We start from the raw sequence: 24,569 nt of genomic DNA, 5'->3' as shown, positions 1-24,569 counted from the left end.
AGGAAGGAAGATGTTTGAACCACCATGGAACATAAAAGAGAAATCTGTACAAAAAAAAAAAAAAAAAAAAAAATTCTTGCCTAGAAAAAGCAATTCTTCTCTTAAGTGCTGACTTTTAGTCAGGGCTGATTAAGAAAAGAATACACAGCCTAGCACGGTGACTCACGCCTGTAATCCCAGCACTTTGGGAGGCCGATCACCTGAGGTCAGGAGTTTGAGATTAGCCAGGCCAACATGACGAAACCCTGTCTCTACTAAAAATACAAAAATTATCTGGGTGTGGTGGCAGGCGACTGTAATTCCAGTTACTCAGGAGGCTGAGGCAGGAGTATCGCTTGAACCAGGAGGTGGAGGTTGCAGTGAGCCAAGATCGTGCCATTGCACTCCAGCCTGGGCGACAGGAGTGAAACTCTGTCTCAAAAAATAAATAAATAAATACACTTAACCTTAATAAAAATATGAACAATTGGAAGATTTAGTTGCAGAGTGCACTCTAGGTGGTGGCTGGAAATGAATGGTGTGGAAAGGCAGGTCAGAGCTGAGTGAGAGGCTCAGTAAAGAAGGCTGGACCCAATTCATGCCATAGAATGAAGACGTGGATTTTCATTCCTATGTACAATGTAGCCCAACCTTGTATTTGTTTTCCCAACATCATCCTTTCTACGCTGACACTGCTCAGGGGTGCAGCCAAGTGTAGATAAATTTAAGTTTGGTTACCCAATGACAAAACCACAGAGGGAACAGTAATAACATCTGGGACATCTAAGGGGCGATACAGCTATAAATTCAGTGAAGAAAGTCAAAACTGTCACATTATATGAAAGGGATGGTCATTGCCACTGGCTTAAAAGAGAGTTTGTCTCTTCTACTTAACATTAACACAAACGTGTACATTAATTCAATCTGAAAGTATGATTTAATATTTTTTAATATCACAATGTATTTATTGACATTGATCGACACATGTTAAATGAGTGGTTTTAGAAGTGCCAATGATTTCTAAGAAATGAGCATAGGGCATGAATATGTAATTAAAAATGTGTGGGGTTGCCATGGCAACAACAATAACAGAAAGATGTTCCTTTACTGATCCTGACAACTTTAGTGTATATAAGAGGAAGTAGGTTTTACGGATCTCAACCAAAATGTGTAAATATCCCCAACAAAGGTTATAACATGTTTCCTCCCAATTATGGTTCCAAATGTCAATTTAAGCTACTTAAATATTCACAGCATGTTCAAACCCTTGGAAGTGTGTCACTAATAGATTTTTTTGAGGTTGCCATCTTATTTTTGGTTTGTTCTTTTTGAAAAATATATGAAAAGGGTTCATTCTTGAAGATTTGAAAATTCCAGTTAAACATTGGCTATGAAAATTCCTTAAGGAATGAGGACTCCATGGATTTCTAGTTGAAGACATGTTCCCATACCTAACACATAACTAACTTTTTGAGAAAAGCGCTTCCGTTTAGGGGCAAAAAAGAGCTCTCTGCTGGGACAGAGAAGACCCACAATCTAGTCAAATCCTTTGCTTCCGGGGCATGGAAGTATGGGGAAGCTGAAGTGTCAACGTGTTATTACTTTACCCAGCCAGTGAACAAGTGGCAGAGCCGGACTCAAGCCCACATGACCTGACTCCAGAGCCTTGAAGCACTACTTTATAGTGTAAGACAATGACCAGGTGCGGTAGCTCATACCTGTAATCCCAACAGTTTGAGAGACCAAGGTGGGAGCATAGCTTGAGGCCAGGAGTTCAAGACCAGCCTGAGCAACAAAGTGAGACCTGTCTCTTGCAAGTTGGAAAAAAAAAATTAGCTGAGTGTGATGGTGCACGCCTGTAGTCCCAGCTACTCAGGAGGCTGAGGCGGGAGGATCACTTGAGCCCAGGAGGTTGAGGCTGCAGCCATGATCATACCACCGTACTCCAGCCTGGTTGACAGAGCAAGATCTTGTCTCAAAAAAAAAATTAAAATAAAATAAAATAAAAGGAATTGGTCCCCAATAGAACATATGTAAAAACATAAGTAAATAAAAATAAAAAAATAAAAAATATATAAGACAAACAAGAATTTTGGGAGAAGAATGAAGGCAGAAAAGACAAGGAGGAAGAAATAATCTAATTCATCCTCCCTTTGGACATGATTAAGAGACAATCCCTAAAGAAGAGCAATTGTGTTCCACGGCATATGCACCAAACCCTGTGATAAAAACATTGCGAATGTCATTTGTCACAAACCACTTAATGCTCCTTTCTTCTTCCCTACATTTTGGAGATAATAGTTTTTTTCTCAAATGTTGAGGCTTCTAACCAACAAACAACTTTTGAAAAGCGTGGTTTTGAAGACTTAAAATTGCCTAAAAAGGTACCAAAAATGATCAAGTAAAATAGAATGGCAATGTGTGGTGCTGATTGTGGGCCATTTCAGGGTGGGGTCCCCATGTCTTGTTCAGTTTTGCATCTTCAGTATCCCTCACAGTGGGCAAGCTAGGTGATCAGTTCTATCTGGTGTCTTCTCTACTGAGTCCTCAGGAGACAGCACCGCCCCTGCCACAGAGCAGGTGCTCAATAAACGTTTATTGAATGGATTAATTCACTGTTCCATGTTGAATGCATAAACTGTATTGAATAGAAAAAACTCATACAATAAATAGGGCAAATTATGGGTTTTCACTTCTACTCTACACTGTAACTGCACAGTATATATGTACCCCTCCTTTGTTTTGAAAGTGGCGCAAGGGCGGGGCGCGGTGGCTCAAGCCTGTAATCCCAGCACTTTGGGAGGCCGAGACGGGCGGATCACGAGGTCAGGAGATCGAGACCATCCTGGCTAACATGGTGAAACCCCGTCTCTACTAAAAATACAAAAAACTAGCCGGGCGAGGTGGCGGGTGCCTGTAGTCCCAGCTACTCGGGAGGCTGAGGCAGGAGAATGGCGTAAACCCGGGAGGCGGAGCTTGCAGTGAGCTGAGATCCGGCCACCGCACTCCAGCCCGGGCGACAGAGCAACACTCCGTCTCAAAAAAAAAAAAAAAAAAAGAAAGTGGCGCAAAAGTAAGAAATCCAGTTTCAAAACTCTTCACAGCAAAGGAGAAAAATATAAGAAGTGGAGACAACAGAGACTTGATGAAAATTCCTAGGAAAAGTAATTTCAAAGATTCAATATAGAAATGATCCCAGGATATCATGGTTTTATTTTCATCAATTGTTTTATTTTGAGAGGAAAAGATTGTTCTTCTAACTTCTGTAAACATGCCTCCACCAAAATGGAATGTTTCTTTGTATGGCTTTGTGACTGTCAGAGAACAAAGAAGGAAATGTGATAAATTTTGACAGAGAATAATAATAATAATAAAAACCCTTTTATTTATTCTTTAATACCCTCTCTGGAAAAGGGCATATATACTAAGAATGGCATAAAATGACAAATATAATGACATTGTAATTTTAAAGACTGCAAAATGTTAAAAACTTGATAACCATTGTAAAACAGCTTCATAATTAAATTTCTATTGAAAATGCCATCACGTTTTATCTATATATTAAAGATATGAAATCAATTTTTGAAGTATTTAAAAAAAATTTCACATATATATTTGTTTCACCTGATATGCACAGTTGTGCTATTTTGCTTTTACATTGCATGAAGTATTTCATTATATAAGCTAATTTCAAATATTGTTAAACTAAAAGGTTTACATTATTTTTATGTTCACTTGCTAAATGTTCAGACACAGCCACATTAAAACAAACCATTTCAGCTTTCAGCCATCTATTTTTAAATTTTAAGTCATTTTTTTTTTTCTAGGCTGCAAAAGTGTATTACCAAATAAACTGACACAACATCTCAGCAACTAACATAAACGTGCAATTTTAATGCCTTCTAATCACACAAATCAATATGAGATTTTTGTACTTGTGCATGACCTTCTTCAAATTATCCCCCCATTTTGGCTGAATCAGAACGAGTGTGGACTATTTGATAAAAAACCCTAAGTGTGTGAAATAAGAGCCCTCGCTTCTTCTGCCAGACTCCTCTTGACAGAAAGATGATAGAAGCATCACATCCCTGGGAGAGTAAATGCAAACTGACAAGAGATGAGCCTTTAGATGTTGAATATAATCTTGAATTGTGCTTGAAGTGTCTTATTATCTTGTCTTTTGATGTCTGAAGGGGTGGCTCATTGTTAGAAAAAGGAAAACCCTCGCGCATCTTTGCCATCTTTAAAAATTGTTTGGCCTTTAACAACTGCTTTTCCAACTAATGTCCATTTCTCCTGACAATAAATATGGCAGGTCGTCGGCAAGTGACAAACAATTTACTTTACATGCCACACTTTTATGGGTTTTGAGAGCTCATGTGGAAGTATTTTAAAAAGCCCATAGAAATTAGCAGTATTACAAATGTTAAGAGGACTGAGATCTCCATGCAGATACTGATGTGAAGTTACTCATCGTGGTTATTTCCTCCTGTTTCTGGTTCTATATCTCACTGGTGCCAGATTCAAAATTCAAGTTCTTTATTTATCATTGACTAAAAATAGCCAGAGAAAATGAAAGACCAGCAATCAGTTCTGACAGATTCCATAAAGGAGATGCACAAATACAGATTTCCGACACACACTGCAATATTCAGAAAGGTGTATTTAAAAATGCTTATTTCTAAGTAGGAGATGAAGATCAACAATGGGCTTGCTGCATTTTGCCTTTTATTTTTAAGAATCTTCAGCACGTTTTAATTTTCACCGCCACTTTGGTTACCCCTTACCCTTTGCATCTGCCATTTGTTTTGTGGTTTTTGTTTTAACTTAAAAGTTTAATGATGTTCCTGGTCAATAGGATTTCTTAGCAGCTAAATCACAGTCCTGCTAGCTTTCTGTCACCCAGCCAGATTTTGTGAAAGCTTTCAAGATCTTTTCTCAGACCTCCGTCACTCTAAGAATCCATAAGAATTCTCAAAAGGACCATAAACCGTTACAGGGTTCAGGTTATTGTATCATTATAAAAACATATTGATACACTACAGATGACAAGACGTGTAGCCACCATTCTAAGCTACTGCAACCACCTCCATGCCATCAGCCATCTCCAAGGTGACCAGCGCTTTTTTTGTAAGTAGGCAGCTATGGATATTAATTCCTTTTAAAACATGAGGCATAATTTTTAACACTTTTCTGATGGCCTGCAGATTCCAGTTGGCTTATTAGAAAATTACTATGAATACAGGATGCAATTAATGGGAGAAGTAAAGATTCAAACTAGAGCAAAGAAATAGACTAGTCTACCTGAAAATTTGAGCAATTTCTTGGGTAAGGCTTAAGACTAAAACCTGCCTTCATCTTAGGAATCAGAATAAAATGAGCCAATCAACACTTAAAACAGTGACATATGTTCCTCCCAAAAGTTTGTGAAAGTTTTCCCTCATAATCGAGAGGATCCTTGTTCTGGATATTTACGCATTCGTAGATTATAGAACAGTGTATGGATTTAATCAAATGGATCCATTGAAATAGGAGTTTGATGCAATATTTCTTGTATGCTTCTCCTTTTGCAAATAGCATGCGTCCTTTCTGACACATTTCTATCTTGCAATATTTTGGGAAATGAAGTAAGTATATTGAAAAAAATGCCAGTTTTGATGAAGTGCATTTCACTCCCCACATTACTTCCATGTGTACACATTTTTAAATATAGGAACATGTGGGTTTCCATTCGACTTTTTATTCTCCTTTACCCTGGGTCGATTTGAGCAAAAAGTCATGTACAATAATTTTTCATGCTTTTAAAACAGCTTCAAATATTTGCATTTTTAAATCATATTAACCCCTTAGCTTCTCTTCTGCTTTGACAGTGATGATTCCCTCCTGCAGGAAGTCACCCCAAATCATTAATTTGCAAAAATAAATGCTGCCATATTGGTATTAAAAGACAAATAACCACATATGTGGTCATCAAGAACTGCAAAAGGATATTAATCATACCACATTACTTTAATAGTAAATGTTTAAAATATGATTTCTTTATTGTGCACCAATCACACACTCTACCTTGATATATAGGCACACAGAATCCTTAAAGGAATGTGTAACAAAAATTGTGCTTGATAACTATTGAATTAATGCCTTTGACTTAAAAAAAGAAAAGGATAAATGTTTATATTGTGATATATGTCTATCCCAGATATAGACAAGTATTTAGGTTCCCAATATTTTAGATCCCAGAGTCTTCCCTAGCTTAGGTAAGTTGGTAGGCTTTAAAACTACATATATTTTCTACAAGTCAAGTTGTCCAAAAACCCCAGATTTCTTTACTCAATTAAACTGCATAAATCCTGAGGAATCTTCTTGTCTCTTCTGCTCAGTAAACAGCAGCATCGAAGAAGACACTGGAACTTGGATTCTAGCCCAAGTATAGCTGAAGCAATACTACAATATAATTAGTTTCCCTTTTTTGGTAAGCTATTAATTTTCATACATTTATCAGGGAACTGTTTTTTAAATATACAGGAGAAATGCATTTAAATGTTGGATCGATAGCATGAACTAAAAGAAAGCTTGTTATAAATGAGACTTTGTTAGTTTTACAATAGAGAAAATACATACATACTACAGATTCAGTAAGACAATTTGAAGCATTGTATGTGTATGAAGAAAATACGGAGAAAAGCAGACCATAGACACAAACAAATATTTTATACAGATAGCATTATACTTCTTTCACTGTGCACTCACGGTGCCTAAGAAAGAAAATAGAGGGAAACAAAAATAAAGTATGGAAGTGGTAAGAAAATGGATAAATTTGCATTGCTATTTTAAAACACTGTGTTAATATCAGTCTTTAAATATGAATTCCTTGGCTTTCACAAACTTCTGTCATAATTATGCTTTTATTCTCATTAATAGGATGAAATTAAAGAAATACAAAATATTTGGAAGGTACATCAGTCAATCCCAAGAAACACTAATTATTTTAGAGGAAAAGATGAAACACTAAGAAAACTACTTAATGCCAAACAATATATGGCAGGATACATGTATTCATTAAATTGTGAAACCTTTTCATGTTGGCTATCATTGGGACATCATAAGTATCCTAAAAATACCTTCATATTCTACTTCATTCATGAGCTAAACTAACAGGTTTTATTTTGGTTATTTACTAAGAACATTTTTAACCAGCTAAGTGAATGCAGATTTCATTATACAGTCCCATTTTCAAATGGTCTTTTGTATAGCAAATCTCTTAAGCCTTTAGTTCATGTATAATTATATTACTCAGTTTCTCTAATTATAATCTGATCATTTTTCCTTATATTTTCAAATAGTTTTAATGGCAGTGTGGTCCTCCAATAATTAGTCACTTGCTTAGACTATTAGTTATGTTGTTCCAGGTAGCTAATTTTTTAATTTTAAAAAAATCACAATATATTCTTGTTACATATAAGACCTTAAAATCACTTAAGAAGGAAAAACTGTAAGAAAAGTTTGGGCATGGATTTTCTTTTCCATTCTCAAATAAAATATAGACATTCATATAACATACTAGGAAATTTTTTAAAGTAGAAGCTAATTATTAAGAAGCGATCTCAGGGGGTAGGCATCTTGATTAGGTAGCTTAAAAAATTACCTTGGAATATTTATAAAACAAAGTTAATTTCCATTTCTCTGCGAATGACAAACTTTCTTTAGCCTCAAGAGATCCAATGTTATTCTTTCTGACCTCTGCATTCACACTAAAAGGGCTTAATCCATTTTTGATAGCTCATAAAGTGTCACAGCATAGACTAGGAGATGTCTCCAAACAAGTCCACCCTTGTTTCATTTTTATGAAATCTGACTTTGACAATCAGGAGGTGAAAGTTTACATTGAAAAGATTAAGAATCAGATCAACATGTTTAATAATCGACCTCGTCAGAAGCCCCCATATTGCCAAAGCACAGATACTCCTTTATGAATAAATATCACTTGAAGGTATTCCCAAAGAAAAGTCCAGTGTTGATAGATTTAGAAGCTCATTCAGAGTCATAGCATGACAAAGTATATGTTCAACCGCAAAATACCATATAAAAAATTAAAACAAATTATGCTCACTTGTTTCTCTCTCAAAGAAAAGACATTTGAAATTTAAAAAGATAAACATTTAAAAAGTAAGACTGAAATGGCATGAATAAAAGAAAAGCTGAACAAAAACGCCAGCTAAGTACAGAACCCAGGAAGACAACAAACAAGAAAATTCCAGAGCCAGGCTGATATTAAAGAGAAACCCATCCGCTGGAGAATGGCAACTGTTCCTATGAGCTTTCTCTAGCTACCTCTGCCTTTGGATATTTTTTAAAAATTTATTAACCTGACAGCGGGAAACTTTATACAGATTGCCCCCTGACAGGGTGCCAGTTTGGTATAAACACTTTGCTATCTTTTTCTTTAGCATAAAAAATCAAGAAACATGTTAAGTGGAGCCAGGTGCATATTTGGACAAATGTGCCTGCTTCTCCGATTGCCTCTGCATTCCCAGGGAAGGCCTGAATAATCAGGGCAGCCCAATAGCAGAACTGAACCTTCTACCCTTCCTCTTCACATTTACTTTCTTTTTAATGTGTGAATGTCTGATGTATTATTAATCCCCAAATATAAACCAGCAAGGTCGTCAATCAAAGAAAGTGCCAATTCTCTCACAAATTAACTGTTGACTGTCTCATAACAAACAAGGTCCACTTGAAACGGTCAAGTGAAATCTCAACGTTGAAGTGGGATAAAAACGTATTTGGTCAATTCTTGAGAACGGGAATGCTAGCTGTATAATTAAAGCAGGTAATTAAGAGCGAAAGCAATCTTCTTAAGGGCTGAGCCTTGGGAGCTTGAATCTGGAATGCACCTCTATTTATTAATTATGACATAAACTGGGCTGGGTGAACTACAAAAACACTGTAATGCCATGTAACATTTTAGTCAGAAACATCCAAGACATTCAAGAGATGAAAATGGGATCATTTAAAGAGTGATGATGTACAGATTAATCTCATTTCTAATACCTTATTTCCTGTTGTTTTTAGGACAATTTAATGACAACAACAAAACATAAGAATCACAGTAATCAAAATAAAAGGGGAGAAAAGAGTAAAACCGTATCAGTATTTTGACTTGCTAATGTGCTACCATGGAGTATCCTTGGACACTGCAATATTGAACTTCCTGCTTTAAACAGAGGTCTGACCTGAGCACCCCAGGCATAGCGAAGAGCTAGCAAAGACAGGCAAGAGGAAGGTTCCCATTGACGATTCTGGCACATATTGTGCACTGTCCCCCACTGAAGTTCACTTAGAAATGAGCAGTTCCACAGAAAAACATGGTGAAAAATTTGAACACCAGTGCCTCTCTATATGGATTTATTTTTATTTCAAAGCTTACACATTCATGTTATTTAAAGTGGATTTATTTCTCAATGGAGCATTACAGTGTTTTTCTGGGGGGAAAATCTAAACTAAAATTGTCCAAATGCACACAGCCTCTCACTGATTTTTTTAAAAAAATACCCCTGTGCATTAGACTTTCTTAAATGTAAGAAGTGTATCCAAATATGCATTTTTTTTCACTCAAGTATGCAGCAGCATGACAAGGGCTTGTTTGACTATTAAACCATAACTGATTTTTGACAAATACCTTGTGCATCTCACTTACTTCCACAAATACAGGTTTCTACAGATTTCTTTTAAATAACTATTTTTGCATAAATCTATTACTCAAATTATTTAGTTGATTAAAAAATATACTTTTAATATTTCTTTAGCAAAACTTTCTTTGGTGAAAAGGGGTATAAATTTTCAATTGATATAATATAGAAACTTCTAAAAATATAGAAGCATGATACATATTTTAAATAAATATATTTCTCTAGGGAATTTACCTCATCACCTCCTAACTAAATCCCTCTTGGGTTTAAGCTCTTGGTACTGATTACTGGCTCCAGAATAGTTAATCAGAATATTATAAATACCCAAGGTACTGAAGCCTGGAGAGAGACGTTTAAACAAAGTAATGAAGACAGTGATCCCATAATGAAGGCCTCCACTGATGCACGGGCGCAAGGCAGCATCACCCCCAAGTGCAGTCCCCATAATGCCCTGCAATGACCTCCACGCTGACCTGCAGAGACCACTGTCTCAAGGGGTGACAGACAATTTAGTCCTTTATCCTTTTGTCATTGAAAGCAACTCCACTGCCATAAATTCTAATCAAGTCAAACTGGATGGCAATTTGAAAGAAAAAAATCTTATAATGCATGTTTCTGTGAGAAAGATCACAGAAAGGAAAAGAAATACACAATATAGTACATTCTATAACATGGAGGAATCCCTGAGCCAACTTTAAGGCCTTTTCCAACAGCTCACAGATAAATGGCATTGAAAATACCCACTCTTAAAAGTATCATTGCATGCAATTTCTTTTATCCTAGAAAAGCACAATATCAGAAGAGAAAATCAACCACAAACTTTTTACTTTGGATGCAATGCTTATACAAGGTTTTGTAGTTCCATCTCAGCTCAAGACTCTTAGCTGTGTGCCCAATTCATGCACAGTGTAGTACAACTGAGAAGCCAGCCACCAAGACTAACGCAGCCACCCAAGATAGCTGGGACTTAAAGGAAAGAAATCATGAGGTTTAACTTCAAACAATGAACATTTTCCCAGGAGAAACACTGTTAATAAATCATCTTTCAACTCTCAAATATATAGGGGAGAAAATATTTAGGGCATGTTTTATGAGATCTCACTTATTCGGCTGAGAGTGCATGGGAAAACTTTAGTGTACATATTTTTTCCAAGGATATATATTACTTTTATCCTTTCCTCTGTCATTTTCCCTACCAAGTTGTTGATGCTACCATTTGAATTTTAGCATCCAACTTGACTGAATGTGGAACACTGAATTCTTGATGGGCATAACTAAAAGTGAAGCACCACATTGACACGAACGAGTACTATAAATGTCACTAGAGAAACGCAGCAACCTCTTCCCTTTAAGATGGTTTGCCAAAGGCCAGTTTTGAGAATGGTTTCCAATATGTCCATCACTAGCCACATATTAAATGACTGGCTCTATGTAGCATCACTCATCTGATCACACAGCTAAAGCCCTGTGAGACACAGCTCCAGATTCTCTGATAATCCCCCACCCCCAACCACATGCAAACCTGTTCTCCTCTATACTATTTCTTATGGCTCAGAGCTTAGCATAATACAGTCATGAACTGAAAAAGGAGATAGTTATCCTACAGGCTTTAGAAGAATAAATAATGCACCACTTAATGATATCACTGAGAACTACCTAACCACATGTTTCTCAATGAAATGTGGATTCATCTCTCCTAAGTGTACTTTAGTTTCCATGGCTGTTCAAGTTAAGCAAAACGTTACCACTGATGTAATTACTTTATAAAACACAAGGGCCCTTTTCTGAACTTTCTACTTAGGCTAGCATATGGCTTCTCCTTTCTCCTTCTGGTATTCTGAGTTGCTCAGAGCACTGAAACATTCTGCACAGTATGTTTCCCTTTGGATGCTGTTAAGTGCAGAGGTGCAATTTAAGGAGAGGCATAAAAGGCCCAATGGTTCCTGGAATTTCCTTTGTTTATCCATAGAGGGCATCAGTATTAGCCTTTCTCCTGCAGTTTTGGGCTGAAGGTACCATACTGTGAGGGAAACAGACTTGTCCTCTGGACTGCTAATTTGAACAGTACACAGATGGGGGAAGAGGCTTCAAAGAAATCCATTTATACTGAAATTTCAGGTACAATAAAAAAAACCTGAGCTCTGCTTGTCTCCTGCTTTTGGTTAATGTCTCTCCATGAAACTAAACATATCAAGATGCACATGATTTGTCATAATCTTGCCATCTCATTAGAGAAGCCCAATTTTCAATACTACAGTATATATATAGAAGAATGACAGTTTGAGAGAGAGAGCGAGTATATTAGAAAATTATTGTTTAGATAAAAACATAGATGCTGTCAACTATTCGGGAAGAACACAATTCTTCATTATCAAGTAGAGGGTATAATCAAGACTACATCTAAAAACAAAAAGCAGACTTGAACACATGCATATCAGAGAAAATCATGGTTCCTTAAATTGTGCTGCCAAAGTTACTAAAAATTCTGGGACAGAATTATTCTGGAAAGTTTTAGTCAGTTACGTAAACTTGAATTGCTACGGCCAAGTCCTGGTAATATTAAAAAGTAAGAGCATAACAGACCCCTGCAAAGGAAACCTTATGAGAATATTAGGGTGCTTCCTCCTGATCCTTTCTATTCTTTCTTTCCCATATTGTCTCTAATTTTTTCTCAAGTTCTCAAAACTGTTAATCTACTGATTTCTTCTTGACCTAATTGGAAACTGGGAAATACTCGCATTGTGTTTGAAAAACAGTCTAGAGACCAAAGACAATTAAGTGAATTCAAAAGGAATGTAAGATGTAGATTTTGCTCTGTTCTCTCACACAAACTCAGAAGTTGAGAATTTCAAAATGAAAAGCGGATTCCTTCTAAAATCCACTATGATTTTAACATTAAACTATGAATTCTTAGTAAATGGCACCTCACAAAAATATTACTTTTGAATTAAACTTTTAATTCAAATCTCTTTGACCCTCTTGGAATTTTTGAAGCTTTTTTCTCTACACATGCAAATCAGTAAGACATAGCATAACAAATCTATAATAGTGTTCAACACTGGGAACCCTAAACAAATGAAAAAATCAATCGCCCCTCTTTTGGATTACTTGAAAGAAAACAAGTTGGAGCTCCAAGCTCAAGTCTACAAAATCCATTTACTTTTATTTTAAATGCATGCAAAGTTTGGGAACAAAAATGTATTATCTGTAGCTTGTTGAACTCAAAATTGATTACTTTTTAAAAGTCAAAGTGCTTACTTAGCATACTCAACATCAGAAGGGTATGGGCATGGCTTTTACCTTTCTGTAATTTATCATTTTATCTGACTTTTCTCACTACCCTCCTACAATTGAAGTGAAGGTTTCAGTGCATAATTCTTCCTATATGGATAAAAATTTACACTGTAAAAAAATTTCTTTAGGGTGAAAATGCTAAAACCTGAATGCATGGGGTTGGAAATTCATGTCAGAGGTGGCATTGCTGCTTTTCAAAGAAGGGGTGCTACCAAAGAATTTCTTGCAATTGGAATCTAGTATATTGTTAAGCATAAAACAGTATTGTACCAAGAGAAAATCTGAAAAGCAGAGTTTCTCTGTGACATCTCTCTAATGTTTGATTGAGTAAGCATTTAAAATTAAGGAAAAGCTTGTCTTTTGAAGCAAGCTAGCCTAGAGTTGCCAAACACTCAAGGCAGCTTGCTTTCTGTCTGTTAAAATAAATAAATAAATAAAGCCTGTGTTTTAAGCCGAATTGCTGATTTTCTTAACAAAGTAGTAGTCTATGTAATGATTTTTTTTTTTGAAGTTCAGGTGTTTGATTGTTTCTTACCTGAGACCAAGCAGTACTCTGCCTGATATATATACGTCAGGTTAGTAGTTATACTTATGTCTATGTGTGTGTGCACACACATGCACTTGAAAATAATTAAAAGCAAATGTTTCAGGAACAATTGTTCTGAAAACCTAACGTCACTCTGAACCCTAAAGTGCTTCTCCAGCAGAGACATCCATTAATATCTATCACTCAGGCACGCGCCTCAACAACCCGCTCCCCTTTCTGATTAGAGATCACAGTTGCATGAGTTGGCTTACAGAGTGTCATCTGTTTGAATGACAGATGTCTTTGCTGGAGTGGCACTCTGCTTGTTCTTGTTTTGTTTATGAAACAAAGATTCCTAAAAGGTCCTGGGCTGCCTCTACTTTTAGTTATGAGGCTATAAACACAATGTTGAAAAGGAGAGGGGTAGAGGAGGGAATCAGAGAACCTGTTTTCGTTCCTCATCACCTTTTTTAAAGAAGAAATATTCATTCTGATTGTGATGACACATGTTATTTCTTAGAGCAAGTCCCGTGGCCACCTTTGTTTACCTGGCATAGCAAGACTTGTATTGATATTTTTCAGTTCTCCTCTCCCATCTTTAGACGACAGATAATGTCTTTACTCACCTTCCCCTTAACAAAAGGCTGCGAAGCAACCTGAAACCGAGTCGATATTTACTCAATAAATGTTAACCAATTCTCACAATGGAACCGATTTCCTGATTATTATTACCACTTTCTATTTTTTTCCAAATAATTTCCAGCCTGGGGACTTCAGCAATATTTGACAAGTCAAAATGGGCAGCGAATAAGTTCCTTGTTGGTAAAAGTTTGGAGGACATCCTCCTAGCTGGCTGGAATCAGCTTCGGTGGCTTAGCACCTCTAAGATGCTCCTTTTCAGTACTTACGAGAAAACTGAATGAACAACAGAAAAAAAGGGGGGGGGTTGGGGGGGTTGGATTGCTCTTCCGGACAACATGGTAGTACTGAAATGAAATACCTAGACAGACTTACCGAAGAGCTTGCTGGGAGTGTCCTCGCTGTCATTTGATTCCACAGGCGCAAGCAGGGGCTCATTCAGCTCGCTGTCTGAAGTAGCAGCCTTGTCCTCACCTCTCAACTCCGCATTCATTTCACTCCGCACTGACAGCAAGGGCTTACTGACTTGTCCAGCTATCATTGGATCCTAGGATGGGCGAAAAGAGTGAAGGGGAGGAAAAAAAAAGTGGCAGCTTTAGAGTGCGTGTCCTCTCTCCCTCTCCCTCTCTCTTCTCTCTCTCTCTCTTCCACACACACTCTCCCTCTCTCCTCTCTTATCTCTGGCTGCTCCCGCTGTTATTGCTGGCTGCAGTCAAGTGAAGAGCTATTACAGATCCGATGAGTTCTCCATTACTCCCCACCCTATTAAAGCTCAACTAGCATGTGAGAGATTCAGGAGGCTTTGGAGGGGGAAAAAAAAAAAAAAACTTATTTGAAAGCAACCTAACCAACACAGCTTTAATTGTGGGATATGCTTTTGTGCGAATGGTTTTACACCTTGTTCTGTCTTTAATGCAGTAAGAAAAAAGAAAGTGCTGGGCTTGTACTTCAGCAACATACTAAAAAGGAAGAGCACCCTATGGAGGAACCACGGGCTATTTTAAGAAGCCTTCTCCCCGGGGGAGAAGCAATTAAACTCTATCCCAAGAGCAGAGAAAAAAGATAGGGAGAAAAGAGACCTCAAAAGGCTTTCAATGGAATAAAAGATATTTCTTATGTAAATTCTATAAGCACCCTTAGAAGTTGGCTTCACTGGTCCCAGATTGGGAACCGGAGCTGACCCCAAATCAAATGAACATTTTAAAGCAAACAATACACAACACAATACATGAAAATTGATTTAAAATTTTTTTTAAGGAATTGGGAAAATACTTACAAACTGTGTTCAATAATTCGGATACCTAGAGCATCACACACCCAGAGCATTAAAGAAAAAGAAAACAAAAATCGCCTTCAGAAAAGACAAACTTTTCCCCCTAATTATTTAGATCTGCTTTATCTTCAGCTCATTTAGGAGGGCATTTTAGGATCAGAAAATTTTCCAAGTGTAGTCTTTTATTCCATTTGCAAACTGAGACGCATAATATTGTTTTGGCACAATATCAGATGCAGAAGGAAAGGAAGAGCAAGAAGTGCCCTTTTTGCGAGATCTGGGAGCTATTTATTGCCAAGTTCATGCCTAAATGGTTCCTGAGCAGGAAACAGGTGACCAGCACAGAAGCAGGTGGGGCGGCATGCTCCTGGGTCCCACCATTGCATTGGTTGCAGTATGCCTGTGTGTGTGTGTTTTTAATGTATTCATGCCTGAAAAGTGCATTTGATATGACACATGATAATCTATGAAAATGTTAATCAATACAAATAGTTTAAGCTGTCATCAAATGCACTTCTTTAGTCAATACTCATACCATTGAAAACAATGTCACTGTCACCAGGGCTTAATTTGCACAGCACTTAAATATTGGACTCTGTGCATCAATGCACTTCTTCTTCAAATACTGTAGGTAAACACATTTTCTCCCTATTTAAGGCTGAAGCACTCAGCACGCATTTAGCTGAGCCAAATCCTCCCTTTTGAATACCTTGATAGGTCCACTGGAGGGCAAAATTAATACTTAATTGAATCTCACAGTCATCAAAATAATCAATACTTTTTTATTATTTATTCTTTACAGTCTGTTGACTGTTTCAAACCTCTGAGGGAATGGTGGAAAGGATTCATGGCTTTGAAACACTGTCATTTAACAAGGTAATTTTCAGTGGGGCATTAGGGGTTGTGAAACATATAATAAAACAAAAATGGTGGCTTATAATAGGAAGAAAGAAAAGAATTATATTTCTGCCATCTAACAAAACAGGATAAATAAAAAAGCAAGTGCAGAGAAAGAGAGAGAGCGAGAAAGGAGGGGGACGAGAGAGAGAAAGACTGGCTTTTGAAGGGTTTTATCATATCAAGAGCAGAGCCGAGCTTTCATAATGCTGACATTTCTCATCCTGACAATCCTAAACAAGTGGAAAGGATGAGATCGCAGATATCATCTTTCATCACATTCCCCAGCTTAAGAACCAACATGACAGCTCCTCTCCCCTTTACACTGTTAATTACTAAATAAAATACTACTCTCTGTCAGCACCAGATTATTGCAGATAGCAACCACAAACATTTCTCCATTGTTTTCCCCCCTCAGAAATGGTGATACCTACCTTGAACTCCTTAGAAAAGAAATTAGACTTGTCTCATCATATTGTAAATATTTGAAATATAATCAATGTAATCAATGCAGTCGATTCACAGTATTGCCAGCTTGAATTTGCTAGGGATAGATTTGCATTTTGTTTACTGGGTCTTGTTGCCGGGATTTGGAGCTCTTGAAACTTGGGGGAGATGGGGGAGGCAGGCAGAAGGGAAAGGAGACACACAATTCTCAAAATTTCCCCAGATCTCTTTCCGAAATATCTAAGAAAGCATGCCTGTTCAAGTTCTGATTCAGTTGGTGGGTGGGTGGGTGGGTAGGGAAACAAACAACGCTCGTTGGTTGACCTCGTGGCGTTCCTAAGTATACTTGTCATGTGATATCAAGATCCCAGGTTTACATTCTAGTCCACTCTTTTTACTTTATAAAAGATTGAATCCTCAGTCTCTCTAATCTAAAGGAAGGGGTGTGACCTGTACCTTTGAGATACCCAGTCTCTGTTGCTGTACTGTTCATCTGAGCATTTTTTAAGATAACATTAATGATAAACTTATGTTGAGAATAGCAGTCTTATGATAAGTCAGACATGATTATTAATGTGCCAGTGAATATCTGGGTAAACTTAAGAAAGAATATTCTACTCTTGCTTTATTTGTGAAGGGTCAAACTGAATCCTGAACCACACTGACGAGCTGAAATGCAGCTGCTGAGTTCAAGTGCACTTAAATCTTTAAGATGTTCCGTCTGGCTGATGTGTGCAAAACATGCACTGGCAGATGGTATATGTTCACTGACCATTAGCTCTTCTTCCTTAAATTACTTTTATGTACCTCATACATGGCTAGGTTGCCAACTAGTGCCTCTCACTGACTGGAGCTTCGAAAATTCAAGAGTTTGTCATCCAAGTACTCATTTGAATTTTTTTGTGTTACAAACACTTTACATTTTCCATGATGCAGCCCATATATATATATATACACACACACACACACACACACACACACATACATGACATGGTTAAACAGCAAACCCCCAGTGAGGCAGAGAGCAGACAGCTTTTAATCACAGCTGCAGCCACTGGGGGGTCCATTTGAAAATGTGTCACAAGCAGTAACCAGTGAGTACAGACTTATAAGTGATGGGGGAGTGCCTCTTTCAAGTAGCACTCGGCTTGGAAGTCATTCTCTCTCTGCCAAGAGCCATAGCAGTCTGTGAAATCCTTTCTGTTGGAGTAAAGAGAGGATTTTCCAACATTCACCTATGTAGGTATTTGTAGAAATGTAACAGACCTGCAACTTCAACCTGTACAAGGATCTCTGCAGCGGTAAACAGGAACAGAAATAGCTAGTGCAGGTGAGAAGTAAAATAGAGCTGATGAAGACTTCTTACTTCAAACTCTGAAATTGTTACTATCACAGTAGAAGACGTTGAGACTTCTTTGCAATTTGTTTATCATCCCTGACAGAAGAAAGTGACTGGTCCACCGTGGAACAGCATTGCATGTGTGCAAGAATAGGACGTGGCATGTGCCAATACAGGACACTCACAGGGGCCATCAGAGACCCAAGAACCAGGTGGGGAAAAAAGGAGAAGCAGGAGAGGTAGTTTCTATTAGCAAAATCACAATAAAAATTTTCACCATGTCCTACAAGGAGAGGACTGCAATCACCATCAGAAACTACACAGTGATTATTTGTCTCCTTCAAGCATTATTAAGGAATAAAAATAGGTCCCACTTATTGAATGCCTTTACCAGACAGGCTCCTTAGGTGGATCTAATGTTACCCCAGCTATGCAAGGTATCAGCCCCATTGTATGGGTAAGAGATGGAGGCTCAGTAGGCTGTTTCTTGCCCCATAGGCACACAGCTAAGTGGTAAAGCTGCATTTTCAACCCTGGCCGATTCATCTCCAAAAGTCAGCACCTTTTATACCCAGTAGGCATTGAGTAAAAAATTCAAGGCTTATGGACTTAGTAACTCATGGGGTACCCCAGATTTTGGATTATGAGCCAGAGCCAGTGGCTGTGAAAGGTGTGAAAGCCTGGATACCCTAGTCCCAGACATCATCTTCCCTATGGAATGTAGGAACAAAACAGTTCTCTGGATGACTTTGCTTGAATGAAATATATAGGGCAATATGGTACAGTAGACAGGACATCAGATAGTGTTTAATACCCAGGCTTGCATTCAGCTTCACCCTCTAGATAAACATGGCAAGCCACTTAACCACTTTTTGCCTTGGTTTTCTTGTCTAGAAAGTGAAAAGTCTATAATAAAACAATATTTCCCAAAGTGCATTCCACAAAACACTTGCCCCAAAAGACACTCTGCAATGAAAGAGTTCTGCAGTCGTACCCACGTGGAAAACTCAGTAGGGAAGTCTACCAGGAAAGAAGTCCATCTAGTTATCTTATCCTAACATTTCCCAAGATTATCTGACCCTGGGAGGTCTTTGCCTTATAACTCTTATATTATCTAATAGATCTGGAATGGGCAAGGTTAGATTATCTGTAAATTACTGAATTAATTTTTAATGATTCTGTAATACTAAGCTCAAACACTTCTACAAGTACCTATTTGTGTAGTGCTTCTCACATTCTAACAACTTTTACCTAATTAATGTTTCTTAGAGTTTATTATGTGTAGTTACCATATATGATATATGATTTACTACGTACTAACCATATATACTGTCATTATATGCTAATTTCTGATGTACTTTCCTATAATTTTTAAATAGAGATGTCCCAGTGTATTTCTATGATAAAGCCTTGAAAGAGTAGGTACGGGGGACTGTATTAAGGAGGATAATTCAACTTGGGCTTTGTGTTTTTTTAACCAGGCTGCTAAAAATAATACCACATAAACAAATATGTAATTCAGCTAAAGACCTTCAATAATTTAACCAACAGAGTTTTGATAAGCATAGTCATTCTATTTTATAGTCAGAGAAACTAAATATAGCGAGATAATTAACTCAGCAAAGCATCCATATCCAGTGGCAGCCACGCAATGGAAATACCCACACCTCTCTACACTGAGCTTGAACGAGGTCCAGCATATTTTTACGTACATACAAACTAACAACGAAACAGGCCATCAGAACAGCTTTGAGAAAAATGCAAATAACATAGGCAGGCTTCAAAAATCCAGGGAAACAATTCATTTGGTTGTGAAGCACTCGAGTATGGTAGTTACACAATACACAACAGATTTATTCCTAGAATTCAATAGAAAAATTACGTTCATTATGAAGAAAAAAAATATATTGGATTTTCCCTCGTCTCTAAATGCTACATTTCAACTTAGGAAAGGATAGAAGCAAATTACGTACATCCAATTTAAGATGCAAACACACCATCATATTTTGTGTTCAGTTTCTCCCATGGAGAAGAGGTAAAAATTGAAATCAAAAAGAATTAAGAGGAAGAAATGAGGCATTGGTAGGTTTGGGGAAAGGGCAACGTCAAGTGTGAATATCGTTAAGAAAATAGTCGTGAAGAAAAACAAACTTAGTTTCTTTTATCAGTTACCAAATATTAATTAGTTTAGCTCTTGATATGATATTTAATGTAAGAGTATTTCTCTCAAAAGTTTTAAAACATTTCTAATTTTTCATCATTCACTATTTCCTTACTTTTTCAGTAGTTTTTAAAGCAAGAACTTCTATTTGACTTTCTGAAATAAGACCATATTTTATTTTTATAAGTGTTTTTTATTGATGTAAGTGTACATATTTATTGTAGAACATTTTGAAAATTTGAAAAGATCAAAGGATCCTAAAACTATTATAAATTTACCCACAACTGATTATTTTATTTTAAATGTCACTTTTTGGGCTGCAAACAAAAATTATTTTGAAAAAAAAGTGGAAAATCCCACATTTCTAGCAAATATTCAACAGACAAAAATTTCCATTATAATGCACTTCATTATAAAGCTTATACATGCATACCTTTGATTGTTCCACAGTAGATTTTTTTCACAGCCAAATATTGATCCCAGCATGCACTTCCTTCCTCAACTCAACATTCCCAGCTGCTATCGCTTTCCCCCTGTCTCTCCATTTTACAGTTAGTGTGGCTGAAATTTTCTTTAATCCTATCCCAAAATATATAAGATAAGTATTCTGTGACAATCAAGCAGGACATTCAAAATTAAAAATAAATGCTGCATGTAACAGAGGCGTACTAAAGAGGGGACCCCATGGATATTGCCTAATTTAGCGCTAATTACTGGCAGGACCAAGAATTGCTGTCTCTTCTATCTTGATTCCCATACCAATGTGGTTTTCTATACCTCGTGAAGGATACTGTGAGACTCGGCTGAGCCCGTGGCTCACACCTGTAACCCCAGCGCTTTGGAAGGCCAAGGCAGGCTGTTCAGAAGGTCAGGACTGCGAGACCAGCCTGGCAAACACGGTGGAACTAAAAATACAAAAAATTAGCCGGGCATGGTTGCGGGCGTCTGTAATCCCAGCTACTCAGGAGGCTGAGGCAGGAGAATGGCTTGAACCTGGGAGGCGGAGGTTGCAGTGAACCGAGATCACGCCACTGCACTCCAGCCTGGGTGACAGGGCGAGACTCCATCTCGAAAAAACGACAAAAAAAAGATATTGTGAGACTCAAGTGAGGCAACGTACAGATAATGTGTATGAATATGTTTGGAAAGATATAAAAGTACTACACAAACAGACTATTTTCTACAATACCGCTTCCCACGTTAGGGGATCTAACTGGGACTTACTTTTCTCTCCACACCCTCAGTTTGGAGCACGAGCCACCAAATCGTTGAAGTTGAAGACTCAAATAGATGCTATAGCGGATGCTGTGGGATGCTGCCCAGATCCTCCCTTTATTTTTTGAGACGGAGTCTCGCTCTGTTGCCAGGCTGGAGTGCAATGGCACCTTTAGAACCAAGGCACTCATTTCCCAGTAGCCAGGCATGTTGCCCCTCAGTGGCTCACAATAGAGGAGTCCTTTCTCAGGAATTGCTCCTGCCTGAAAGGAGCTGCCTCTCTCAAGGTCCTATCTGTTCCTCTGGGGCAGCCTGGATTTTGCCTTATGGCCTGCAAAGCCTGAAATATTTACCATTTACCTCTTTACAGAAAAAGTTTGCTGACCCGCGAGCTCTGCCCTGAATCAGTTGCCTCAACTGATATTCATGCTCTAAGACTAGCATTCAATCAGAAAAGCCACATTCCAGGCGTGGCCGCCACAAACATTGTTCACTGACCACCACTCCCTCCCCCTGCATTTTGCTGTTTAGTATCATTTATATCAATTTGGGTAGAATTAGTGCCTTATTAATCAGCATTAATGGAGGTTAGAAGTGGGTTCTCATTTGGTTAAATTAGTCATATTCAAAATATGTGCATTGGCTAAAATATTTTGGAAACCTTCCCCACCTTTGTATGCAAGCAGAGAATATTAATGATCTAGCAAGTGTTGTTGTCTATGCTTATAGATCTTGCTTCTAGAACTTTGCCATATCTGCCTTAATGAACCTTCATGTGAGGTATGCTAGATTCATCTAAAATGACAGAGAACTATGACTTCATTAAGCTTTCAGACAAGTCAAGTAAACTATTTGGAAATAATTGGTAATAAAAGCGTACTTAATAAATATCTGAACATATGGCAGCTCTTGGTCTGAGAGCTTGTTTTCATCATAACCAGAATGCAAGGCTTTGAGGATGACTTAGCAAACCCTCACTCATCTCTAACCATAACGGTAGTTTTGGTGGCCTACCGTTATCTACCAAAAAGAACCTAATAGTTGTGCATACAAATGTTGCCCCAGCCCATCTGCTACACAACCCACTGTACGAGGTGATGACCCCCAGTCAGATGAACGCTGTATTAGAGGCAAACAAGCTCGTTACACAGTGAAACAAGGTCTAGAGCTTCTGTTAAAAGGATGTCCCAGGCAAATTACACTATTTGCTAGTCCCACTAATCCCCAACACTTTGTCAAGGGAATATTTGGTTAAGGTGAATGTACAGAATCATCTTGAAAGAAAAAAAATAATACAGCAAATACAAGATTTCCTTTGGTGTAACAGGATGGTATTTCATTACCAACAATGAGTGTGCACATATGGGCAGTTTAAGGGTCTCTTGTCTTTTTGTTGAAAAGAAAATGAATCTGTAGTATACTTGAGGAAAGGGTTTCACAGATCTGCCCATATTGCATATTTGCAATGCATCACAGATGCAATAAAATCATGATGCTTGTCTTTTAGCTAATCATTTTCTTTTTCAGATAAGTGTCCTCCTCTCCTGTCAGTATCCACATGGGGTCTCTATCCCTCTCCAAGTCCCACCATGAATGCCACGTCCTCTTAACTATGCTTATACTCTAGAGTCTACTCCAATTGATAATGAAAACCGATGCAGCTGTATTTAAACAGAGATAAGCAAATAAGCCAAACCGCTCATCACTGTAAACCTGTAGATTGAAATAACAACATAACAATCAACCAAACAGGAGTCTGCCAGTCTGGATTTCTACAAAGCATCTAGCACACAGTTGGACACACCTCCTCGGAATCCTCACCTTGAACCTCTACAGCTCCTTTGCCCCAGGAGGTTAAAATGACTGTATGGACGATGCTTCATGTATACTTATCTGGGAAGAAAGGGAGACACTGGTATTGACAACCTAATAGCACCATCAATTCAATTTCTGCTGCCTTTGTGAAAAAGCATCAATAAGAGTTCAATCCAGGATCATCTAGATCTGGTCTTTTGGTAATGGGGTTATACAGCAGTATTGACATTGCATACACATACCCTATATTCATACACTCTTCATAATCTGAGGGCTTCAAATAGCTATCAGGATTTAATCAGAATACATCTCAGATTAAAGTGAATTTACATTTAGCAATTTGAATGTAGAATTGCTTGGGAGTTACAAAGAGAGAATATCTGGTCTCTGTCCTAAAAAGAGCTTACTTTCTAGCATCTTAAACACTCTAGCAGAGACACTTAATTAATGTGTGTGTGTGTGTGTGAGTGTCTGTGTATCTCAACATTTGCAACCTTTTGCAAAAGTGAGATAGTCAGTTTCCAGAATAGAAAGACCTGTTCTCTAGTCCCAGCATTTTAGAACTGTGCTCTGAGAAGCCCTGACGGTTTTAGAGAGGTGCCTCCAGGACCTCAAAGGGAGACAAGGGAAGACCTAAGTGCCCACTCCCAGTTTTTAAGACCATATTGGCTCTTCCCATCTATTTTATATGGAGTCTTTAGTATACTTGAGGAAAGGGTTTGACAGATCTGCCCATATTGCATATTTACAATGCATCACAGATGCAATAAAATCATGATACTTTGTCTGTTAGCTAATCGTTTTTCTTTTTTAAAAATATAATTTATTTTTATTTTAAGTTCCAGGATACATGTGCAGGACATGCGGGTTTGTTACACAGGTAAACGTGTGCCACGATGGTTTGCTGCACCTATCAATGATTTACTTTTCCAAAACACTTAGGCGTTAGACCCTACAGCTGAGATGTTTGAGTCCCTGGCAGGCAGACATGTGTGAAAATTCCCAATACTGGGCACTATGTCTGATACAAAATAGGCTCTCAGTAAGTGTGTTTGATTGATTGATTGATAGGAAAGAAGGAAGGAAGGAAGGAAGGAAGGAAGGAAGGAAGGAAGGAAGGAAGGAAGGAAATGGAAGGGAGAAAAAGGAAGGAAGGGAGGGAAGGAGAGAGGAAAGGAAAGGAAGGGTAGGGAAGGAAAGGGAAAGGAGAAAGGGAGAAAGGAAAGGAAAAGAAAGGAAAGGAAAGGAAAGGAAAGGAAAGGAAAGGAAAGGAAAGGAAAGGAAAGGAAAGGAAA

At 37.8% G+C, this 24,569-nt stretch overlaps 1 protein-coding gene across 3 annotated transcripts in view; it reads right to left on the bottom strand.

Moving 5' to 3' along the window:
• Positions 1 to 24,569, bottom strand: part of POU6F2 (POU class 6 homeobox 2) — a 496,629-nt gene that overhangs the window by 376,300 nt on the left and 95,760 nt on the right. For all 3 annotated transcript variants that reach the window (XM_023226357.2, XM_023226358.2, XM_031936007.1), the window contains one exon: positions 14,503 to 14,674. In XM_023226357.2, the coding sequence (XP_023082125.1) occupies positions 14,503 to 14,674 (172 nt within the window). The remainder of the gene's footprint in view (positions 1 to 14,502; positions 14,675 to 24,569) is intronic.

The sequence above is a fragment of the Piliocolobus tephrosceles genome, chromosome 8, assembly GCF_002776525.5.
Source record: "Piliocolobus tephrosceles isolate RC106 chromosome 8, ASM277652v3, whole genome shotgun sequence".
In the NCBI taxonomy this organism is placed as follows: domain Eukaryota; kingdom Metazoa; phylum Chordata; class Mammalia; order Primates; family Cercopithecidae; genus Piliocolobus; species Piliocolobus tephrosceles.
Note: the sequence above shows the minus strand (reverse complement) of the source record. Positions and strands in the feature narration are given on the sequence as shown.